The sequence below is a fragment of the Oncorhynchus nerka genome, linkage group LG2 (assembly GCF_034236695.1).
Source record: "Oncorhynchus nerka isolate Pitt River linkage group LG2, Oner_Uvic_2.0, whole genome shotgun sequence".
Classification (NCBI taxonomy): Eukaryota; Metazoa; Chordata; class Actinopteri; order Salmoniformes; family Salmonidae; genus Oncorhynchus; species Oncorhynchus nerka.
Window position 1 is genome coordinate 17,190,880 of NC_088397.1, and position 13,976 is coordinate 17,204,855.

Genomic DNA, 13,976 nt, shown 5'->3' on the forward strand with positions numbered 1-13,976 from the left:
CAGCCCACTTCTGCCATGTCATGACATACCTGGACCACCTATTGAGATGTGCCTTTTGTTTAGTAAATCAGTTGACAAAAGGAGACTGGACGAGGACTTTAAATCAATTGATTAATTGATGTAAATGAAATGAGCACTTGACTTGACTGATGTTAAGGGTGTGCTGTTAGCCTTGAGTCCATCTGTCAACCCTACTATTACACAGCACCTTGGCCAGCTCTACCCAACCCACTCTACACACACACACACACACACACACACACACACACACACGCGCGCACACACACACACACACACACACACACACACACACACACACACACACACAGGTAAACACCTGAAGCCCAGGTGCAAAGGAGTTTTGTATGAAGACCAAAGAGGTCTCCCTCTCTCTCTCACACACCTCATAAACCCCAGTTGGGAGGTGGAGGGTGGTTGAAAGGTAGCTTTTGATCTGACAGGCCAGGGTGTAAGGTGGAGGGGAGGAAGAGGTGGGGAGGAGGAGGGGGAGAGGAGGAGAAGAGGAGGAGCCACTGTCAAGGAATGACATCTAAAAATGGCACTAACTCACAACATGAACCTCATGAGTAAGGACCTGTGTCACAATTAAGTCACTTCCTTTACATATCTCCTTTCCTTGTCTACTCTCCTTCCCATAGAGACTTTGACGATTATAACACTGTCCATTCCACCAAAACAAAGCAGAATATTGTTACCCCAGCTATACCTCCCTTTCCCCTCTTCATGTTATCAAGCCAAAGACCAGACACCCAAAACCAGACCACCCCAGTCCAGCACAGCCAGCAACGCCCACACCGCTAGTGGAGTTGTTCTGCCAACTTGGATGTCTGCCGAGTTCTACTCATAGGTTTTGAAAACAGCTTGACTGTTTGGGGTTTGAACGGCTTTCACAAAAATATGCAGGTAATTGGCATAGACTATTTATAGTCGCCATATGCCAACCTGAAAATGCGTCATATTGCCTGATTTGCCTCTTGTCTCAGCGCATGACAGAAATTATACAGAGCACAGTAGCCTACCAGTGTAAACAAGGAGAGGTGGATTTTATCTTGAGTTTCAAGCTAAGGTAAACCTTTCTAAACAAATGGAGGCTAACAAGGAAAGTTGCGTGGGTGATAGGAAGACTGCGTGACAGTGACGTCGGCGGTGTTATTAGAAACGATGAGTGACAGGTAAACAAACAGACGTCAACGCAAATGTGCCCTGAAGCCAAACATACAGACCTCCCTTTAATCCATTGTCAAGTTCAGATCGTGTACTCGAACTACCTATTTTTACGACTCAAGAATATCATCCAAAATCAGGCCAAATTCGTTATTTTTCTTACCTTTGATAATATTGTGGATTCTTCTTTCTCTTTCTCTTCATAGCGACCGAGGGGCACCAACAACTCGTCCTCACAACAGATGAAACTCACAGTACATCCCATATAGACGAATTCAGCGAACAATGATCCATTCAATTCAAATCAATGTTCCGATATATCGTGTTGCGGCTCTGCTCTATTTGTTTTAAATCAAAGCTTACGGTCGCAGTTTCCAAAAGACACACTGAAAAGTCACGCAGGTGAGACAGGCGCGAGTAGTCTACAACCCGTGCTCCAGTCTCCTCAATAAATCTCGCTTTGAGAAATTACTCAGTATTCCGGCTGAGATTTGGTGGCTAAAATCCGTCGCCTATCTTTACCCACGCTGGTATGGAGTGGAGCAAAGACACACGAAAATGTGTTTGTAATTCAACTCTACTCATTCCTCCCTCCCTCAGCCTCCCATAACCTGCCCAGTACGACAACTTCCAAAGACTGGTCCCCGTGTGGAACATAAGCATGCTTTCTTCACAGGGATGGGTGTTCAAATATGTTTAGCCTTGAAACGTGTGTGTCTATTAATGATGATGAATATTATTATTGACCTAATATTTAACTATCGATGAACTACAGTACTTCATCCCCATACTGTTATTTATTTTATTAATGTTGCTCCTTTGCACCCCAGTATCTCTACTTGCACACTCATCTTCTGCACATCTATCACTCCAGTGTTTAATTGCTAAATTGTAATTATTTCGCCACTATGGCCTATTAATTGCCTTTACCTCCCTTTTCCTACCTCATTTGCACACACTGTATATATACTTTTTCTACTGTATTATTGACTGTATGTTTGTTTATTCCATGTGTAACTCTGTGTTGTATGTGTCCCACTGCTATGCTTTATCTTGGCCAGGTCACAGTTGTAAATGAGAACTCGTTCTCAACTAGCCTACCTGGTTAAATAAAGGTGAAATAAAAAATAAATTAAAAACATATAAACCCTATTGCAATCAACATATTTCTATTGTCCTTTGTAGCTTTCCAAATAGTGTGATAAGAGATTAACAACCACCTGCAACATTATTCCTTGGATTCCATGTCTGCGTCTGAAATGTTTCATCTCCATTTTAGTCATTTAGCAGACACTCTTATCCAGAGTGACTTACAATTGGCCCAGGTCAAAAGTAGTGCACTATATACAGTAGTGTGTAGGGTGCCATTTCAGACTAAACCCATGTTTGCCGAGTTTACCTGACTTGCCTAGTTAATTAAAGGTTAAATAAAAATAACTACAAACACGTGTTGTTTATACTGCAACAGCCTGATCACACTGAGACAAACAACATGGTCAAATTATAATTGCACAGTAATAACACATGCCCCACTTGTTTGTTTCTTTGGGATTCATCCCCAGTGCATGTTTGATTGAATTCCACCCATGGTTGTTTTGCAGGTCGGAGGAGAGGGTTGTTGTTGCATCAGAGTGACCTCATCACGTTGCAGGGTTGGATAATGCCTCTCTGGGGGGAGAAGTTAAGGATAGAGTCTTATGTTGAGAACTGAGCCTTCTCCTGAAGGACCCTCACTGCTCCTGCTTAAAACCACACTTTTCATGTTTACAGCTCATTGGTCAAGCCTGACCAGTAACTCTCTCTCTCTCTCTCTCTCTCTCTCTCTCTCTCCAATTAAATGTCCTTTATTGGCATGACGTAACAATGTACATATTGCCAAAGCTTACTTTGGATATTTACAATATAAAAATGAGAATCAAAATTGTCAACGGGACAACAGTAACAACAATAACCAAGTGTCAAAATGACCGTACATTCAACAATAACAATAAGCATACAGTAGAGTACATGTGCAGGTTGGTTGGTCTGTCAGACACTGTCCCTCATCTTATGGCAGGCAGCAATGTAGTGCCCTGCCAACCCACAGCTCTCTGCGTCCTCCCCCAACAGGACGGGTAGCCTACTCTCATCAGAGAGGTCTTTGAAACCTTGAATAAGGGTTTCAAATTTGGGTAAATTGCGCTCGCTAATTGTTTTATATTTTTTACATTTTGTCAGGAAATGCAGCTCCATCTCAGGTTCTGCTGTGGTGCAGTGGTTGCACAGCCTTTCCTCTACAGGGAGCCAGGTTTTCCTGTGTCTACCCTTCTCAATGGCAAGGCTGTGCTCACTGAGCCTGTACTTTGTCAAGGTTTTTCTAAGGTTTTGATCAGTAACCATGGTCAAATATTTAGCCACAGTGTACTGTCGATTTAGGGCCAGATAGCACTGCATTTTGCTTTGTGTTTGTGCTTGTGTTTCCCAATTTTCCTGTGTTGTAATTTGGTTTATCCTGATTGATTGGATGTTCTGGTCCTGAAGCTTCAGTGTGTTAGTAGAACAGGTTTGTGAACTCAGCCCCAGGACCAGCTGGATGAAGGGACTCTTTTCTTTGCTCAGCTCTTGGCATTGCAGGGCTTGGTAATGATATGAGAGGATATCACTGTATTTTAGATGTTTCCAAAACCTAATTGCTCTTTTTTGAGTTTTTATTATTAGTGGATATTGGCCTAATTCTGCCCTGCGTGCATTATTGGTCTTTTCTCTCTCTCTCTCTCTCTCTCTCTCTCTCTCTCTCTCTCTCTCTCTCTCTCTCTCTCTCTCTCTTTCTCTCTCTCTCACACACACACACACTGCTATTCCTTGTGCTCTGCTCACCAAGGTATAACAGTGTTTGGAATGAGGCCGATAAAACACATCTGTCCAATCCCTGGAGTAAGATCAGGTTCATAATGAGGTTGCTATGCAGTAGTTATGGAGTAGTATATCTGTAGGTATGTCAGTCTCTCTGGGGGACTGGTTCAATGCCAGAACACCACTCATACAGAGAAGAACCAACTTTTCTATCATGTTTATTTGCTCTAACGTTTAATGTGATAATCACTCATAATGAAACTGTACGTTGACTACAGTAGCTGAGAACAAGCATCTGTGCTAGTTGAAGAGGAATATGGAGCAGCTGGCAGAGTGTACCATGTGTGAAATGGGTGTCTCACACACACACCTTCTCATGTTTATCCACACACACACACACACACACACACACACACACACACACACACACACACACACACACACACACACACACATCTGACACTCCGTAGAGCAGAAAAAAAAGTTTGGGACATGAAAGACTGTAAAAACACCATCAAATCTGCTAAAGGGATTTACATTTTTAAAATCTGCTCCTAAGTATTCCCACTCATAATAGATGTGATCGTATACATTTAAGCAAGGTTTGAAATGACTATGTCAAATATGATATCTGTTTGGGTCCATTTGCAGTCCACAAATGATTTGTAATTATGTTCTTGCTTGCGCAATTTATTATGACCATCCGCTGAAGAAACAATGTCCCACAGCTGAATCTAGTTGATGATCCTGCCCTAGAGGCCGGAGTGTGTTTGATCTGTCAGCAGGCTGTCCAGGGCTGATGACATGCTTGAGGCCACCCAAAGACCTTGGCATCTTGGGAAAGAACATGGTGGGTTCATATTTCTGTGTTTTTTTAGGTGTGTTTGTGAGTGTGTGTAAAATTAGTACGGCTTGCGTCATTGACAAATCTTATCATGGCCTAATTCTGAATTTCCAATTAGTTCCACAGTTTCTCTTGAAAATGTGTCTCCAAGTAAATATTGGCACTGCTCAATTGCATTGTCCATCTTTTGCAGCCATAAGCAAGTGAAACGGCCACAGAAACAGACTATTCTTCCAGGCTGTTAGTTTAACATCTCCTTAAAGCTCCCTTAAAGCTACGATATGTACGTTTTGGGGCAACCCAACCACAATTCACATAGAAATGTTAGTTACAGATCTGTCATTCTCATTGAAAGAAAGTCTAAGAAGCGGTAGTGTCACGCCCTGACCATAGTTTGTTTTGTATGTTTCTATGTTTTGTTTGTCCAGGGTGTGATCTGAGTGGGCATTCTATGTTGTATGTCTAGTTTGTCTGTTTCTGTGTTTGGCCTGATATGGTTCTCAATCAGAGGCAGGTGTTAGTCTTTGTCTCTGATTGGGAACCATATTTAGGTAGCCTGTTTTGTCATTTTGGGTTGTGGGTGATTGTCTATGTTAGTTGCTTGTGGCAGCACAGTTCTTATAGCGTCACGGTCGGTTTTCGTTTATTGTTTTGTATTCAGTGCTTTCTTGAATTAAAATATCATCATGAACATATGCCACGCTGCATTTTGGTCCGCTTCTTACGACGATCGGGACAGGTAGGTCTGTTCTATGTGCGCTACTTTCAATGTTTCCCATTCTTAAGTTTTGTTATTTGCGTCTTTTAATTTTGGTTTTGTACAATAGCTTAATGTTTTTGACTATGGAAAATATATTAGGTGAACTATTAGAATTTTAGCAACCAGAAAATGGCAGAGCATCTCTAAGGCCCTTGGGGAGCATGTAGGTGATGAGTACTGCGTCGTTGTGTTGGGGTTAGGAGCCTCTCTGTCAGGGGCCCCCTGTGGGAGGGATGATTCCCACTATCTGATAATTATATTGGTCAGGCCCAGGAATTTGTCTTGGATGTATTACACAATGGCCCCTACAGGACTGTAAGTAAGGTAGAGGTGGAATACTCCGGAATACACAGCGAAACTGTGGCCACCTGCTCCAAACCGGTAGTGTTGGACTAGAAGTCTTGTACAGGGGATGAGAGAGATACAGATTATTTTTAAAGGATGACAAGATAACTTTTGTTTTGTCTCACCCCCCCCTCTCCCTCCCTTCCCCCTCTGTCTCTGTGTCTCGTTCTCTCTCGTACTCTCTATCTCTCGTACTCTCTCGCGTGTTTCTTACTCTGAGATGTTTTGACAGATGTGCAAGGTGGAGCGGGAGGATGAGGCTGTGCTTTCTCTACAAATCCCCTTTTATTCAATACACACACCGCTGTTCTGGAGTAAAGAGAGGATATGTATTTGTTATTGAAAGTCCACCACAGGAGGTTGGTGGCATCTTAATTGGGGAGGACGGGCTCGTAGTAATGACTGGAGCTGAATAGGTGGAATGGTTTCAAATACATTCCATTTGCTCTGTTTCGGTCATTATTATGATCCGTTCTCCCCTCAGCAGCCTCCACTGAAGGCCACCTCTACTGTCACGACTTCTACCGAAGGCGACTCCTCTCCTTGTTCGGGCGACGTCACCGGCTTTCTAGTCATCGCCTCTCCATTTTTCATATGTCCATTTGTTTTGTCTTCTATACACACCTGGTTTTCATTCCCAAATCAATCTACTTGTATTTAGTCCTCTGTTCCTCACCATGTCTTTGTGTGTAATTGTTAATTGTAAATGGTGTTTGTTCACACGCAATACTTTTATAGTTTATGTTTGTTGAGTTTGCCTGTTCACTCTACTCTGCTCTCCTACACCTGACTTCGCCTCCCTTACACAGCCTTTACATCTCCATTTGATTTGTCACAGACATTTGTTTTGTTTGTTTCCAATTTTATCTGCAGTCCTGAAGTTATTCCTGACACACCGAAAGAAACTGTAACATTTGAGTTTAACAACTTTAGAAGTTAGTTCCAGATCAAGAACTGAAAGACAAGGCATTCTTCCCTGAGGACAGACCCTCACCATAACCAAAACAGTTGTCACGTTCTGACCATCGTTCGTATGTGTTTTCCTTGTTTTAGTGTTGGTCAGGACGTGAGCTGGGTGGGCATTCTATGTTGTGTGTCTGGTTTGTCTATTTCTATGCCCCAAAGCCGAGCTGTCTCTGATTGGGAACAGCAAAAGGACTGTTTTAGGTTTTCGCACGTTTGTTGTTTTGTTAGTTTATTCGCAGTTTACAATGTTGTTTTCTGCCTCTCTTTCAGCTGGAGGCAGCAAAAGCAGAGAGGCGGCATTATGAGGAGCTAGCACGGCAGAGCGGATGGAAGCCCGAGAGTCAGCCCCAAAAATTTCTTGGGGGGAGGCACCGGGAGAGTGTGGCAGAGTCAGGAGTCAGACCTGAGCCAACTCCCCCTGTTTATCGTAAGGAGCCAAGGAGGAAACCAGAGCTGGTGTTGGAGGTGAGCGAAGCAGAGACGGTGAAGGAGTTAATGGGGAGATTGGAGGAGAGAGATATGAGGGAGTTGCTGTGTTGGTGCATGAGACACGGAATTCGCCCGACGGAGCGTGTCGAGGATTTGATGACACCTGGGTCAGCTCTCCATACTCGTCCTGAGGTGCGTGCTAGTTTTCTGGTGAAGACTGTGCCAGCCTCACGCACCAGGCCTCCTGTGCATCTCCCTAGCCTTGCACGTCCTGTGCCATCTCGGCACTACAGTGCTCCTAGCAGTGCTAACCGTGGCGAGCGTGGTGCTGGTCAGGCACCGTGTTATGCGGTGGTTCGCACGGTGTCCCCAGTACGCGTGCTTAGTCCGGTGCGCTACATCCCAGCTTCCCACATCTACCGGGCTAGGGTGAAGATCCAGCCAGGGCGGTTAGTGCCAGCCCTGCTCTCAAGATCTCCAGTACGCCTTCACGGTCCGGTCCATCCAGTGCCACCTCCACACACCAGCCCCCCGGTGGCAGCTCCCCGCACCAGGCTTCCTGTGCGTGTCCTCGGCCCAGTACCACCAGTGCCAGCACCACGCATCAGGCCTACAGTGCGTCCCGCCTGTCCAGCGCTCCCGAAGCCTTCCTCCTCTCCAGCGCAGCCAGAGTCTCCCGCCTGTTCGCCTGTACAAGTACCTTCAGTCCTAGTGCACTATGACCCTAAGGTCAAACTAAACTGTCTTTAGGTTCATATCTGCACATTGGGGTTAGCTACGGCTATTAGGTAGCTGTGGCAACCTGAGACGTGACCACCTGGGGGTTTGGGAAGGTCATAGGTGAGGGTCAAGCTAGTGTTACAAGTGGACATTTGAGGACAGCGGAGATTGACATGGGGATATCCTGTGGTGGCTTGGGGCTGTGTGATCATCCCAAGGGGAGAAGAGAGAGGAAAGAAAGAGAGAATAGAAGAGATGGGTGAAGGAGGACAGGAATATGGTGCACTGAGGAAGAAGGGAAAGATGTAGCCAATAAAGTGAAGGAGAGACAGGAAGAGAGGAGGGATGGGGAGAAAGAGAAGGAGAGACAGGAAGAGAGGTCATGTGAAGAGGGATGGGGAGAAAGAGAAGGAGAGACAGGAAGAGAGGAGGTCATGTGAAGAGGGATGAGAAGGAGAGACAGGAAGAGAGTGGAGGTTATGTGAAGAGGGATGAGGAGAAAGAGGGGGAGAGACCGGAAGAGAGGTCATGAGAAGAGGGATGAGGAGGAGAAGGAGAGACAGGAAGAGAGAGGTTATGTGAAGAGGGATGAGGAGATGGAGAAGGAGAGACAGGAAGAGAGGAGGTTATGTGAAGAGGGATGAGGAGATAGAGAAGGAGAGACAGGAAGAGAGAGGAGGTCATGTGAAGAGGGATGAGGAGAAAGAGAAGGAGAGACAGGAGAAAATGTGAAGAGGGATGAGGAGAAAGAGAAGGAGAGACAGGAAGAGACAGGAGAAAATGTGAAGAGGGATGAGGAGAAAGAGAGACAGATAAAAGGAGGGATGATTTAGTGATAAAGAGATACAGGAGAGAGTGTGTAAGGGTGAGGTAGAGAGAGATACAGGGAGTGAGGACAGGGGTGACAGAGTTCCTTGGCTGTCTTTTTTTGTCATTAGTCCACTGTTGATACAGTCCCAACATGTTTTCCTGTCAGCAGTCAAGTTTTCAAGCTATTGGACTAAAGATATGTATCTTGAAGATTTGGTTGATGATATGCAAAACATGTTGGGACTGTATCAACAGTAGAGTAATGATTCCTTCCCTCTCTCTCTCAATTCAATTCAAGGGCTTTATTGGCATGGGAAACATGTGTTAACATTGAAAAGCAAGTGAGGTAGACAACATACAAAGTGAATATATAAAGTGAAAAATAACAAAAATTAACAGTAAACATTACACATACAGAAGTTTCAAAACAATAAGGACATTACAAATGTCATATATATATATACAGTGTTTTAACAATGTACAAATGGTCTCTCTCTCTCTCACCACTCCCTATCCACATCATCCAAACAGAAGACCGGTCCAATATCATAACTGTGACATACTCTGGGCAGCTTTTAAATAGTAGTGACCTCATTATGGCTGTCCTCACCAGCTGGCTAATCAGGAGGCCTATGGAGCAGTCAGAGCTGGTATCCCATTCAGACCCACGTAATGACTGCCCTCTGCTGGTGAATGGGGGTAATAGTCATTTGGTAATAACAGATGGGTAATAAACCGGCTGTAGGGCCTTCTTAATACCAAACACTAGAAGGGAGACAATTCTAGCCTTTTGAACCATGTATGGTGAGATAGCTTGCCTGAGACCTAAAATACATCTGCCAGCCCCTGGAAGGTAACTTTTTTTGTTTTGACTCTGGAGTGTTGAAAGATTTGGAACTAGTTGGTCACATCACAGTTGAGTTTATTGTGTCATACAACAGACAACAGAGGGCATTATATACATGTACAGACACCAGGGGCATTAGTTTATGGAGGGACATTAACTTAAAGAACACATACATACAGGAGCAGCCTGATAGTGCCAGCACATATTCAATGTCAAGCAAGGAATGTTAAACTACAATATGTTACAAAGGGACAATCTTATACGTTATTCAAAGCAGGGTTGGAGTTAATTCCATTTCAATTCCAGTCAGTTCAGAAAGTGAACCAAACTCCAATTTGAATTTTAAAAATGTCCTCATTGAAAAGCATTGGAATTTGAATTTTTGGGTGCTTCCTGAATTGAAATGGAATTGACCCCAACCCTGATTCAAAGTAATGTGGAGACAACCTGTCAGATCAATCATAACAGTCCATTCCCTTCTGAGGTCTGGGATGTGGACCTGCTAAATCGAGACGACGACCCCCTCTCTGGTCCTCGTGACTTCCTGACCAGGGCACCCAGGTTCCCCCTGAACTTCTCCCCCACAAAGGCATACAGCACTGGGTTAACAAAGCTGTGGACCAGGGCCAGGCTGTGGGTGACCTGGAGGGCCAGGTCCACCCTGTTCCTCACAGCACAGTCGAAGCGCACCAGCTTGGCCCTCATCAGGGTGTCGGCCATCACCGTCATGTGTAACGGCGTCCAGCACAGGAGGAAGGCGAACACCACGGCAATGATGACCCGCATGGCCCTGTGCTTCTGGAAGCCGCTCGTCTGCAGCAACCGGGCCACGGTGATGCTGTAGCACGCCACCATGATAACTAGTGGGAGCAGGAACCCTAGGATGTGGCGTAGGCCGCGAGTAGCGAGCCGCCAGTGGGTGGCGCTGCTGAGGTCGAAGTGCTCAGCACACCTCGTAGGACCACCACTCTGGGGCGTGAAGGCGTCGTTGAAGAGGGCAGGGAGAGAGAGGGCGCCCCCCAGAGCCCAGATGAAGGTGCAGGCGTACCATCTGCAGGCCCTTCGGCGGCCCTTACGGGACTTGGCAGGGCGAACGATCACCAGGTAGCGGTCGACACTGATACACACCAGGAACAGGATGCTGGTGTAGAAGCTAGCCTCCATAACCAGGCTGAGGAACTTACACAGGAAGTCACCAAAGATCCATCCGTGGAGCGTGGCAGCAGCCCAGAAGGGCAGGGTCAGAGCCAGCAGCCCGTCGGCTACAGTCAGGTGAAACAGGAAGACGTCGGATGGGGTCAGGGACTGTTGACTGAAGCCAATCACGAGCCCCACAAGTAGGTTACCAGGAACAGCCAATAGGAAGATGGCGATGTGAAGGACACACAGGAATATGACGGCACCGGGAGAAAGGGGCTGAGCTGCACAGGAGAATGTGTTAAAGTTCAGGTCAAAGGAGGTGATGTTGAAGTAATAGGAGTCGTTGGCTGAATTGTAATCATAGTCATAGTCCAGGACATATGATTGTTCTACCTCTGTTGGAGATGGGAAAACAGTAGTCAATGGGGATATTTTTATGATAGAATAACAGTATAAGTCTAAGTGATCATATCTAAAGCTTCTTATACAGTCAACAGATGTACATGTCTTTCTACAGATCTATCCATCACATCCTCCATCCACCCACCAAACCCTTCCGTCTGTCCGTCCACCTACCCAAACCCATCCATCCAACCAACCAACCAACCACCCACCCACCCAAACCCATCCATCTATCCATCCACCCACCCAAACCCTTCTGTCCGTCCACCCACCCAAACCCATCCATCATCCATCCACCCACCCATCCATCCATCTATCCATCCACCCACCCAAACCCATTCATCCACCCAAACCCACCCATCCAACCACCCATCCACCCACCCAAACCCACCCATCCATCCACCCATTCACCCAAACCCATCCATCCACCCACTCAAACCCATTCATCCATCCACCCAAACCCATCCATCCACCCACTCAAACCCATCAATCCATCCACCCACTCAAGCCCATCCATCCACCCAAACCCATCCCTTCATTCATCCAAACCCATCCATCCATCCATCCACCCAAACCCATCCATTCCACCCAAACCCATCCCTCATCCACCCAAACTCGTCCATCAATCCATCAATCCACTCAAACCCATCCATCCATCCAAACCCATCCCTTCATCAATTCATCCACCCAAACTCATCCAACCATCAACCCAAACTCATCCATTCGCCCAAACTCATCCATCAATCCATCCAAACCCATCCATCCATCCACCCACTCAAACCCATCAATCCATCCACCCAAACCCATCCATCCACCCACTCAAGCCCATCCATCCATCCAAACCCATCCCTTTATCCATCCAAACCCACCCAAACCCATCCATTCCACCCAAACCCATCACTCATCCATCCAAACCCATCCATCCATCCACCCAAACCCATCCATTCCACCCAAACCCATCACTCATCCATCCAAACCCATCCATTCATCCACTCATCCACCCAAACTCTTCCATCCATCAACCCACACCCATCCAACCCAAACTCATCCATTCGCCCAAACTCATCCATCAATCCACCCAAACTCATCCATCAATCCACCCAAACCATCCATCCATCCAAACCTGTTCCTTCATCCATTCATCCACCCACACTTATCCATCCATCTACTCACACACATCCATCAATCCATTCAAACTCATCCATCCATCCACCCACCCATCCACTCAAGCCCATCCATCCATCCAAACCCATCCATCATCTTTCAAACTCATCCATCCACCCACCCATCCATCTATCCATCCACCAAAACCCATCCATCTGCCCACCCACCCTCAAACCCATCCATCCATCCATCCACTCACCCATCCATCTATCCATCCACCAAACCCATCCATCCACCCAAACCCATCCATCCACCCAAACCCTATCACGTCATCCATTCATCCATCCACCCACGCAAACCCATCCATCTACCCACCCAAACCCATCCAGCCATCTACCAAACCTATCCACCCAAACCCGTCCATCCATGCAAACACATCCACCCATCCATCCACTCAAACCCATCAATCCACTCAAACCCATCCACCCATTCATCCATCCATCCACTCAAGCCCATCCATTCATCCAAACCCATCCCTTTATCCATCCAAACCCATCCATCCACCCAAACCCATCCATTCCACCCAAACCCATCACTCATCCATCCAAACCCATCCATTCATCCACCCAAACTCATCCATCAATTCCCTCTAACCCATCCATCCATTCAAACCCATCCCTTCATCCATTCATCCACCCACACCCATCCACCCACACCCATCCAACCATCAACCCAAACTCATCCATCCACCCAAACCCATCCATCCATCCATCCACCCACACCCATCCATCAATCTGCTCAAACTCATCCATCCAAACTCATCCATCCATCCACCCAAACCCATCCATCCACCCAGTCTCATCCATCCACCCAAACCCATCCATCCACCCATCCATCTATCCATCCATCGACTCAAACCCATCCATCCCAACCCATCCATCATCTACCAAACCCATCCATCCACCCATCCACTCAAACCCATCCATCCATCCACCCACCCATCCTTCCCCTTAAATCCATCCCTCCATCCGAATTTCATGAGTATTCTACAAACTATATAGGTTCTCACCTGTCATTTTTGCAACCAGCTCTATGATAATGAAGAGGGAATTGCCACTGTTTTAAAGACATCACAGCTGGGTTGGAAGTGTCAAGATATCCTGTTTAGTGACCAATATTGTGTCACTGCACGTGTGTCATTTCCCAGCCTCAAATTCTGCCTCCTCAATGATTAGAAATGAAAGTTATACACTCCACTTTTTCATTGAATTATCAAAAAGAGTTTGACAATAGTTTGGAACTTTTTAGACAGTTTCTTTTTCTGTCAGCTGTTGGTGAATCTGAGAGGACATTACTATATATATTATGGCAAGATAGAGACAGACAGAGAAAGACTAGCCTTTAACTTCTGATGCCTTGTCTTTGTTGAGACATCTTCACTTAAAGACATCATCCAGTGATTTTTGAACTTTTACTGTTTTTAAAGCAATATCCCAAGAATAATTAGTCAAACACACACACTGAAGGGTACAAAAATATGCTTTGAGCAATATAGTGTTTTATAGGCAAAACTGCAAACGTCAAGCTGTAGG

General features: G+C 45.9%; 1 protein-coding gene across 1 annotated transcript; it reads right to left on the reverse strand.

The window, feature by feature from the left end:
* Positions 1 to 9,796: 9,796 nt before the first annotated feature.
* On the reverse strand, positions 9,797 to 13,540 carry LOC115124755 (C-X-C chemokine receptor type 2-like). Its single transcript, XM_065023864.1, has 2 exons — positions 13,454 to 13,540; positions 9,797 to 11,273 (listed from the first exon to the last, which is right to left on the reverse strand). Exons 1-2 carry the CDS (start codon positions 13,458 to 13,460, stop codon positions 10,198 to 10,200), a joined length of 1,083 nt encoding a protein of 360 aa, XP_064879936.1. The 5' UTR covers positions 13,461 to 13,540; the 3' UTR covers positions 9,797 to 10,197.
* Between the last annotated feature and the right edge of the window lie 436 nt (positions 13,541 to 13,976).